An 11,314-nucleotide genomic window follows, 5' to 3' on the forward strand; every position below is an offset into this window, starting at 1 on the left:
TTCTCATTATGAAAAATATAAATCACAGTTTACACTTTTCTACAGTTTTATTTTTGGAGGACAGTGCCCCCTGGAGCTGGCCCTTGCCTATGGAGTCCAGCAGCTATGAGATACTCCTAGAGGCAGTTGCTCACTGCTCCCCTAGTACTCCTAGTTCTGCTGCAGGGCTATGTCTAGACTGCAAGCCTCTTTCGAAAGAGGCTCTTTCGAAAGATACTTTTGAAAGAGCCTCTTTCGAAAGAGAGCATCTAGACTGCACGTTGAACTTTCGAAAAAGCGGCTTGCTTTTTCGAAAGAAAGCATCCAGTGTGTCTGGATGCTCTCTTTCGAAGAAGCCCTATTTACATTGAAGACCGCCTTCTTTCGAAAAAGGAACTTTTGAAAGAAGGCGTTCTTCCTCGTGAAATGAGGTTTACCGCCATCGAAAGAAAAGCCGCGTTCTTTCGATTTAATTTCGAAAGAACGCGGCTGCAGTCTAGGCGCAGGTGAGGTTTTTTCGAAAAAAGGCTACTTTTTTCGAAAAAACCCCTGAGTCTGGACACAGCCCAGGAGTTGGAAAACTTCCTTTCACTGTTCAAAAACCTTTGCACTAAAGGCAAAAATCTGAAGGAGAGAGACACATGGTCCAGTGTACCACCATCCCCACCCCCAACCCGCATTGCCTCTAGGGGGCACAAATGATGCATGCTCGCCTTGGGCATTAGAATGCCTAATTATGGTTCTGAAGAAGGGTGTAAATTGTGATGGGTGACATGTGAGCAGGAACATGGATGTAAGATATAGCATTCAAAACCATTCCTCTACTCAAGATCTGTCTTTAATCTTAACAGAAAAAGCAAATCTCTAAAATAAAGACTGTGGAGGTCTCAGGGGAATGAAGAAAGAGAACTATTCTCTCCATCCCTGTTTATAATAAAGGATCAGTCATCATGGCATGATTAGAGAGCTGGCAAGTCTTCTTTTAAGAAGGAAGCATTAAATGAGTTTTACTTAATGAAATGATGATTAAAGGGGAAACATGAATACTGTTTCAAAGAATCTGAAAGATATGGAGACTAAGAAGGAAGCCAAATTTATGCTAGGTAGCATAAAGGAGTAAGTAGGAATAGTGAGATTAAAATAAGAAAAGAAAATGTAGGCTAAGATACATACAAACAATATCACTGTCCTAATAGTGGTAACTCAGATTTCTGAACAAACCGTCAACAGATGGAATGGAAGTCCTATCACTTAAGTCATGGATTGAACTTAGTGCTATAAGATCCACTCATGAAAACAAATGGGCATTAATAATAGGTTAAATTAGATGATAAAATAGAATACAATTTTTACATCTCTTATTTCCAGGATTCTTCAATTTTAGAGCATTATGAAGTGGTTGCAAGAAAGCTAAAAATTGCTAAGACTGTAGAAAATCGAATGTGTCTAGTGAATACATATACACTAAAAGTATCCATCCAGAAGGGAAAGGCCCTTTTCTTCAGTTACAATCATCCCTACTTCATCCTTCCAAAAAGATTCTCCTATGTCAGTGAATATCAGCAGCATTAAAAGGAGTTCTCATTTTCCTCTCCAAACATCTCTATTTATAGAATTCTAATATTGTCATGTCTGCAAAGGGTAGTGTCTGAAATTTCTACTTCAAGATATATTCCTGATGCCAAAAGCCTAGATACATCTCTAATGAGATATTACAAATCCTGGTTTGGTTGTGTCTGCAGTATTAGAGATGTTACTCTTTCATATGTCTTTATTGGTAGTTGCTAAATTTATTTTACCTCCGTTTTCATTTTCTCCCACACTCGTCCCAGCTCCTTGCCTCTGGAGATGACAATAGGGAGGTACTTCTTTTTACTCTGCTCTTTTCCTTCATGAATCATGTAACTCTGAAATCTAATATATCCTTCTACCCACCCAAAAATAGCAGTAGGGCTGGCGCACACATTTAATTATTAACTTCTAGGTCAATTTCAGGAGTCCCTTAGAACAGGGGTCTCCAACCTTTTTAAGCACAAGATCACTTTTAGAATTTAAGTGCCATCCAAGATCTACCTCAGACCCAAATACCCTTGCCCCGCCTCCTTTGTGCCCCTCTCCGAGGCCCCACCCCTGCTCCCTCCATCCTTCCTCCCGCACTTTCACCAGTCTGGGGCAGAGTGCTGGGGTGTAGGATCTGGTCTTGGATTAAGGGATTTGGAGTGTGAGGGGCTCTGAGCTGAGCCTGGGGCAGGCAGTTGGGATGTCAGAGGGGGTTGTAGGTGCAAGCTCTGGGAGGGTGTTTGGATGCAGGGGTGCTTGGGGCTAGGGCAGGGGCTTGGGGTGCAGGAAGAGGTTCATGACACGGGTAGGGTTTGGGGATGTGGGCACCAGCTGGAAACTGCTTACCTCAGGTGGCTCCTGGGTGTGGTTCAGTGGGGGGGATAAGGCAGGCTCACCCTTGCCCTGGTCCTGGCCCTGCACCACTCCCAAAAACAGCCACCAAACTCCATCCCAAGTCCTATTGAGCCCTCTCTCTGCTTTGTGGAGAAAGGATACAGGGTGGGAAAGAGGGCATCTTGACATCAGAACCCTCCTCTCCTTCCCCTGCCCTGCATAGAAAGAAGGAGGCTCCTGAGGGGACAACTCCAAGACAAAGGGCAGATATGCAGCAGTCTGGGTGGAGGGGCAGCTGAAGTGCTGGGCTTGATAACCTCTTGGCCAAATCAGTCAGGATCACCTGTCACAGGCTCCAAGATCTACCAGTAGATCCCGATGGACTGGTTGGTGACCACTGCCTTAGAAAATGCTGGCACTAGGTTGTCTGTGTCTACAGAGGTGCTGCCCCCTACTTTCATTTGGTGGAATTATTATGATACAGAAAGCCTCCAAAAGAAGGAAAAAGCTGTGAAATGGAGGAAAATATAATACAAACTGCATAGTTTATGTTGTTTTATCATTATATTAAATCTAGAATATAATTCAGCCAGTTAAGAGATCAATAAGAAGCTCAGTGCTTTGGTGTAAGATTCTGTAAGTCCCTTCAGAATAACTTGTTTTTATTCTTACCAAAACCCCAAAGAATCTTTAAAAACAAAATCTTCCCTTTGGGAAACTTGCCTTGCAGTCTGCTATACATCTGTCATTTATCAAAGTCAAGAAAGTTAGGATTTTTTACTATGCGTTTTGTTTGGGGGGTTTTTTGGTCCCATAAGTAGTAATCTGGCCACTCCTGATAAAGAGAACCAAAAATCACGAAGATGGAGTACTGCTTAGTTTAGATAAATACTTACATTTACAGTTACATATATTGCTACAGGAATATTGAAATCAATCTTCTTTATGGATTCCAACCGTGCAATTTATTGCAAATTGAACAAAAGAGAAAACCAATTAAATAAAATATCTGCCAAAAGAATACATTCAGTGGTTACCAGATTGCATAAATCACATATGGTGAAACTAACAGTGCAAAAACTAACATTTTTAAATTAAGCAAAATACTTGTTTATTAAATAATGAAAGATCTGGATTAACTGGGCTATTAAAATAGATAAATTTCTAGTTATAATAACTGCTATGTATATACACAACAAACCTGTCTGATAAACAACTACTAAATACTAAATCTTATTAAAGGTATATAAATGCATTTACTGTATCCCTGTGCTACACAGGACCAAGACACCAACCTACTGGGCAAATGAGTGACTGCACAGACTCAGTATTGTCAAGCAAACAAAAAAGGATGTACAGACATTGAAACTGAAGACTTAAGAACCAGTTGACTACAGACTTGTTCACAACACTTTAGCAGTCTGCACACAGTATCCAATGAATCAAGATCAAATCTGAATATAAGTTTCATTTATCGAGTATTTCTCTGAATTTTGATTTTTTTAAACACAAGTAAACACTAAGGTAAAGTAGATATTCCCTATGGGGGTCAGTAAAAGTCCAAATGCGGTGAAGAAACTGCTTACTTTGTAATCACAGCACACTGAATGGCTTTAAGTTCTCTACTTCTAAAGAATATGTTTGTTTAAAGTTTTTCACTAATAAATTAAACTTCCCTAAATCAGATATGAATGCTGTATATCCCTAATCAATTTTTAAAGCAGCATGTTAAATTTCACACAGCATAAAAATGATTTGTACAGATGGAAACTGTCAATATTACGAAACATACCATGATAGATTTAAGTATTGTTACTTTATCAGATAAGTGACTACCAATCAGTAACTCTTGTGGATGTTTATGGCACATTGTACTACCCATCTGTCAAGCCTCCTGTTCTTGATTTTTTTGGGGTAGGTTAGGAAATGAATGCCACTTGCAAAAACTTTTGTTTGGAAGTTGAAGTGCAAGACAGCTCTGCTTGCACTTTTGAAGCAGTAGGGGAAACAGGAGTACAAACACTGACTGGAGGAATGAACTAACTAGCTACACTATTGACATTAAAAGTACCAGCTCTGCAAGGCTTGCATTCCCAACAATGCTTTCGACTAGACAGACTACTGTCAGAAAAGGTCAGGGACAAGCTTGCTGTTTATGGAATTTATAAATAATTAATTTTTCAGAATACAAAACAGAGTAATAAGGACACAAAACAGGAAGCAATTTACATAACTCCCTGCACAGGTTTCCATTAACAGAGTGAGGAAGTGCACAGTGATGTTCCTATATATTCAAGCTCACTTTACAACCATATATACTCCTCTGCTATCAAACCCAACGTTTCCTTAATTGTGAAAATAATTACATTAAGAAAGGATAATAAAAGTACACAGCAGAGTTCTAAAGCAAAGAAAAGAAGGAGGAGGGAGGGAAAGGATACAGTTAATGTATGGCCTCCTCATGCAACAATTAAGCACTTCCTTTAAGGCACAGTAGGATTTACAAGAGGAGCACAGAGCCTTTTAAAATTCATTTATATCAAGTAGTCTAAGCCCTTTCCAAGTTTATTTATTTGTCCTTGATCAGCACATGAGTGTTCTATGGCAGTGTTTTCAATGAACTACTCATGCAGGGGAACATCTTTCTGAGAAGCAACTGCCCACTCACCTTTTATGATTATTTGTCTCTCCGTCAGGGAGTTCAAGGGAATAATCTTACTGTGTGTTTCTCCTTTATTTATTTGACAAGGTAAAGTGTTTAACAGGATATATGGTTGACTAGAGCTCACTGCTATCAAATTTTCAACCACAACCTCTGCAAAGTGCAAGAGACCTAGTTTAGCTCCTGTGCCTAACAAAGTGCCAAGAGCCTCCAAAAAAGTTCCCACATCCTCAGGCATCGGTACTGGAATTAGGGGTGCAGAGATTGCAGCCCCCTGGCTGTAATAGTAATAACAAGGCTTCTACTTTTAGTATTCCCAGTATAAAAATTGTTCCACCACCACTGACCTCAGGTTATCTCCACACTGCAGCAGGGAGGTGTGATTCCCAGCATGAGTAGGCAAACTCATGCTAGCTCTGCTGGAATTAGCATGCTAAAAATAACAGCATGGCTGGTGGCTCATGCTAACCACCTGAATCTAAGCCTGCTGCCTGACCATCTATGTTTCAGTTTCGGTGGCTAACCCAAGCCACCATGTGTGCTGCAACCTTCACAGTGTTATTTTATGGTGGTAACTCAAGCAAAGTTAGCATGAGCCTATGTGAGCTGAAAAAAAAAATCACACATCACAGCTTCAGTGTAGTACGCATATGCTCAGTCAGAGGCATCAGAAGATACTCAGCACCTCACAATGAGGCACTCAGGGCCTGATCTAAAGTCCATTGTTATCAATGGGAATCTTTCCATTTATTTCAGGGCTTTGGATCAGGCCCTGAGTAGCTTCTGGCTCCCATCCTTCCCTACTTAGGTGAAGGGCAGTTAGGACATTCTTACAATAGTGAAGGATGAGGCACAAGGTTGGCAACCACTCATTAATTTCTTCACATAGAGGATTGTTCTTGGCTCCAAATACTTATCTGAAGTACAGGAAAAGTTCCTGTTGCTTTCTAATATGGATAAAGAGCCTGAAACAGAGCCCAGTGAAGCCAATGAAGACTCCTAAAGACATCAGTGGATTGTAAATCGGGTCCTTGGTTAAACTCAATAGGAATTTTTGTTGCCTGAGGTATTTAAACTCACAACAGACTGAAAAACGGTGACATTTGCTTGTACCATTTTCATCTCATCCTTACTGCACGAACTTGACACACTTCTACACTTTTTTCAGACACAATAATTTTGTACATGTTTTGCAGTCCTCAGATCACTTCTTTCTAGCAAGCTTTCGCTGCCTTGTTGTTCTCAATGAAGGACCATCAACTCATATTCTACAACACAACCAACCAAACAGGTTAGCGGAAAAGTCTAATGAATGGGGAGGGGTGAAAATTCCTCCCACCTAGCTATTTATTAAAAGCATGCCAAGCAAAGAACTATGATGTGTGGTAATGGGATATAGAGAGCCTTTTTTATTTAGGTTATTGGTCCAGTTGAATCTGGGACAGCCCAGCTGATAGCAAGCACGCTGAACAGCATGAATTCAAAATAGCACAGCACAACTAAACATTCTTGTCACAGTAGAGAACATCTATTTGCACTAATGGTGTGGTGTTCCATCACACATTAATGAATTTAGTAAATCAGTAAGTGCACAGACAATAAAAGAATAAGATAATGGAATACAATGATGCATTTTCAGAGTGATTCTGACAATATCATGAATTTTTGCTATGGTGGAAACTATATACGTATATTGTAGAATACCATAAAAAATTAAATCTTAACAATGTAGGCTAACACTGCAGCATCTATTAAATCTTTGCAGAGAGATGGGGAGAGACTATCAGATTTAACATAACATAAGAACATAAGAACGGCTGTACTGGGTCAGACCAAAGGTCCATCTAGCCCAGTAGCCTGTCTGCGGACAGTGGCCAGTACCAGGTGCCCCAGAAAGGGTGGACCGAAGACAATGATCAAGCAATTTGTCTCCTGCCATCCTTCTCCAGCCTCTGACAAAGAGAGGCCAGGGACACCATTTCTATTCCCTGGCTAATAGCCTTTTATTGACCTAACCTCCATGAAATTATCTAGCTTCTCTTTAAACTCTATTATAGTCCTAGCCTTCACAGCCTCCTCTGGCAAGGAGTTCCACAGGTTGACTACACACTGTGTGAAGAAAAACTTTCTTTTATTAGTTTTAAACCTGCTACCCATTAATTTCATTTGGTGTCCTCTAGTTCATCTATTATGGGAACTAATAAATAACTTTTCTTTATCCGCCCTCTCCACACCACTCTTGATTTTATATACCTCTATCATATCCCCCCTCAATCTCCTCTTTTCTAAACTAAAAAGTCCCAGTCGCATTAACCTCTCTTCATATGGGACCTGTTCCAAACCCCTAATCATTTTAGTTGCCCTTTTCTGAACCCTTTCCAAGGCCAAAATATCTTTTTTGAGGTGAGGAGACCACATCTGTACACAGTATTCAAGATGTGGGAGTACCATAGTTTTATACAGGGGCAGTAAGATATTCTGTGTCTTATTTTCTATCCCTTTCTTAATAATTCCTAGCATCCTATTGCCTTTTTGACCGCCGCTGCACACTGTGTGGAAGTTTACAGAGAACTATCCACGATAACTCCAAGATCTCTTTCCTGATTTGTCATAGCCAAATTAGCCCCCTCATACTGTACGTATAGTTGGGGTTATTTTTCCCGATGTGCATTACTTTACATTTTATCCACATTAAATTTCATTTGCCATTTTGTTGCCCAATCACTCAGTTTGGTGAGATCTTCTTGGAGTCCCTCACAGTCTGCTTCTATCTTGACTATCCTAAACAGTTTGGTATCATCTGCAAACTTTACCACCTCACTGCTTACCCCTTTCTCCAGATCATTTATGAATAAGTTGAAAAGGACTGGTCCCAGGATTGACCCTTGGGGGACACCACTAGTTACCCCTCTCCATTCTGAAAATTTACCATTTATTCCTACCCTTTGTTTCCTGTCTTTTAACCAGTTCTCAATCCAAGAAATGACCTTCCCTCTTATCCCATGGCAATGTAATTTACACAAGAGCCTTTGGTGAGGGACCTTGTCAAAGGCTTTCTGAAAATCTATATCTACTGGTTCCCCCTTGTCTGCATGTTTGTTAACCCCTTCAAAGAACTCTAATAGATTAGTAAAACATGATTTCCCTTTACAGAAACCATGTTGACTTTTGTCCAACAAATTATGTTCTTCTACTGCCTCACAATTTTATTCTTTACTATTGTTTCGACTAATTTGCCCAGTACTGAAGTTAGAGATGGATTATATGTGAGGATTGGATTATATTTAAGTATGGATTATAGTATGAGGATTAGCAAGGTATTACTGTATTTGTTTTAGAGCACAAAATTTTGCATGAAATCTGTTACATTTTTGAATGTCAAAATCTAAACTCGAGCCAACTTTTTTAATAGTGATCTATTCAAAAAATATCCTGAAAGCACTGCTCACAAAAAGAAATGACATTATTTTGAATGCAAAGACAGGGGAAGGACAAAGCCGGAGAAACAGATGCTGCGAGTGATTTGCAATATTTTCTATGGAAAAGAAATGTCCATTGGTTCACATTTCCCTCCTAAACACATCAAGTAGGTGGCAAGCTTTGTGATGCTGATTCCGATGTGAAAATGTCAGATTATATAACAAGCCTTATTACAAGCAGCCAGCCTGCTCCCTGGACCATCTGCCTTGAACAGCTCTTATTCTTGTGTGGCCCACTAGCAGAACTGGCACAAAGTGGATTTAACAATCCAAAGGAGAAGATGCTAATCCATACATCCATATGTGCTTCCTGAGCCAAGTCAAGTTTAAATGAACACTATGCATAAATTGCAACATTCAAGTTCAAACACAGGCCAGGATCTCAGCTGAACTACAAAAATATAAAGCAGAGGTTTTCCATAAATACTAAAATCTTGAGAAGAAAGTCATTTTCATAACAAGATTTTACTGCCTATGCAGTTATATAGACATTACACAATGCCTGGTGTGGTGTAATATTTACCTATGTTACACAGTGCTATGAAATAATATCTTACTGCAGGATACATTGAGAAGCAGCAAATCCCAGAAACCATCTGTGCAAATATATACCCATCATCTATGGCTACAGAGGAAATAAAGATGAGCTTAGATTGAATACTAGTTAAAAACAGATAATAGGCTAAATCAAAGGGAATTACCGCATCAGAGAAGTCAGTGTCCTATGATTATTTAAAATTACACACTGTTTTGACTATGAAAAGTTATGAAACTTGGTGTACAAACATACAAAGAGTGCACCTGTGCCAGCAAAATATTTTTATAAAACTACACTCAGTCCCTAACAAACTCGCTTGTTAAAAGACTAAAAGAGGGGCGGGGGAGGGGGCAAGTATAAGGAAGTAGAAAAGCTACAAAGCGTTCACCTTTCATTTACACCATAGGCCACAATGGGTCTGTGGGTTTCTTTGCTGGGAGATCAAGACCCCTGACTCCATAAACTCTACCCAGTTTGACTCAAGCAAACAGCGCTGGAGCCTTCCTGCGCGTGCTACTGGCAGAGGGGGGGCCAGAACAGGGTCCTGCCGCTAGACGGCTCCCTGGGGCTGGGCAGCCAATAAAGTCTAACTGTGAATGAGACGGACGGGGCGCACGGCGAGGCTGGAGCGGGGCGGGGGCTGCCCGCGCTAGAAGGCAGCGCGCTACCTGCCGCGTGCCAGTCCCCTCCACCCCGAGCCGTGGCCGGTGTCAGACTAAGCTCCAGCTGAAACCAATGACCTGGCGCTACTGACGCGCGCCCTCCAGCCCCGTGAGGGCGATTTTCCAACCTAGTGCCCCCGCCGTGGCTTTTACCATCTCCGGCCTTTGAGCCAACGCCTTGCCAAGGGGCCGGGGATTAGAAGCAGGCGACTGATTGGAGGCGAATCGATTGAGGCTCGACAGTTTAAGATGGCACTTTTATGAAAGGCTGGCGGGGATTATCTCCCGGCCGCAGCGCTCTGCCTCTCCTCCCCCAGCGCGCGGGGTGGGTGTGACCGGCCACGAGTCTCCTGAAGCTGCTGGCAGCCTCCCGAGGATGGGAAACTTGAACCAACTTTCCAGCTCCCGGGTCCCATCCTCACTGAGAAGCCTCCAAACCTGCCCCCGCTGCCGAGGCAGCCCGAGCCCGGGAGCCGTGCTCCAGGTCCTGGCTCCCCCCGGCCCTCCTCCCGCTACGTGCAGGAGGCGCGCTGCAAACTTTCCAAACTTTACGGAGGAATCGCGAAGCCGGGCGGGGGCTCGCTGCTGCCGCTGCCCCCGGGCTGATCTCCTTCCCTCCCGGCCTCCCCCAAGTCAGGGTGATCCTCCTTCCTCCCCTCACCCTCCCGCATCTGCCTTGCGCCCCAGCCCAGGATAACTCCAGCCACGCATGCAGGGGCTACACTGGTGCCCCGACCCCAAAGACACCCTCACGCGATATCCCAGCCTCCTCCCCTCTCTTCCCCAAACCAGCGCCAAGGGCTGGGCCGTGCGGCCAGAAGAGGCTGTGCCTTGCAAGTTACAGCGCTAGGGCGGCAGCGGCTGTGCTCTCCGCTAGGGGGTGCCACGCCTTGCTGCCCCTGCCGGGCTAAATGGCTTTGACTGGGGAGGACCCTCGGCCCTACTCACGCTGCTGTTCTCGCCAGTCCAGTGCACCATCGCCTGGTTGTGGGACGCGTCCCCTTTGAGCACGAAGGAGGTGCTGATCAGCGAGACCTGCTCCCTGGCCGGACGGGAGGAAGCGGAGGATGCTCTCTTGGAGCGACTCCCTGCAGCAGCAGCAGCCCCTGCTCCGTCGCCAGCGCGCCCCAGCTCACTAGCCTCCTCCCCGCCGCCGCGGATCAGCAGTCCCCGCGGGCTCCTTCTTGCCCGGGTTACCCAGCTGGAGCCAGGGCCGCCCCACGGCTCCGAGGGGCGCGCAGCCCAGCAGACACCGAGCAGCAGCAGCAGCAGCAGCGCCAGGCTAGGGGCCGTCCTGGGGAGGGTCCCCGCTGGAGACACGCGTGGCCCCCTTTGCGCCATGCTCGCCTTCGGATGCGATAGTGACAGGCTGGGATGTGAATGTGAGACAGATACACAGCCTCCGGAGGGGGAGGGCGGGGAGGGAGGCAGGGTTTGTAACCAAAGCGAGGGTTTACACTGGCAACAACGTGCTCGGGACTCCGCTCCCAGCCAAGGAGAGGCGCCGCCATCTGCTGGCTTCTCTCTGAAGCCCAAGGCAGCAGGAAAGAAGCAGAGCCCGGCACAGCCGCACATAACGCATTGGGGAAGCAGCGACCCA

The 11,314-nt window shown here is 44.0% G+C and overlaps 1 protein-coding gene across 5 annotated transcripts in view; it reads right to left on the bottom strand.

Moving 5' to 3' along the window:
- Positions 1-11,111, bottom strand: part of SORCS2 (sortilin related VPS10 domain containing receptor 2) — an 863,992-nt gene extending 852,881 nt beyond the window's left edge. For all 5 annotated transcript variants that reach the window (XR_012904391.2, XM_075930786.2, XM_075930785.2 and 2 more), the window contains exon 1: positions 10,663-11,111. Coding sequence is in view for 4 of the 5 variants with exons in the window: in XM_075930786.2 (XP_075786901.2) it covers positions 10,663-11,055 (393 nt within the window). In the remaining variant the exon portion in view is untranslated. The remainder of the gene's footprint in view (positions 1-10,662) is intronic.
- Between the last annotated feature and the right edge of the window lie 203 nt (positions 11,112-11,314).

This window comes from Pelodiscus sinensis, chromosome 4 (genome assembly GCF_052426305.1).
Source record: "Pelodiscus sinensis isolate ZL-2025 chromosome 4, ASM5242630v1, whole genome shotgun sequence".
In the NCBI taxonomy this organism is placed as follows: Eukaryota; Metazoa; Chordata; order Testudines; family Trionychidae; genus Pelodiscus; species Pelodiscus sinensis.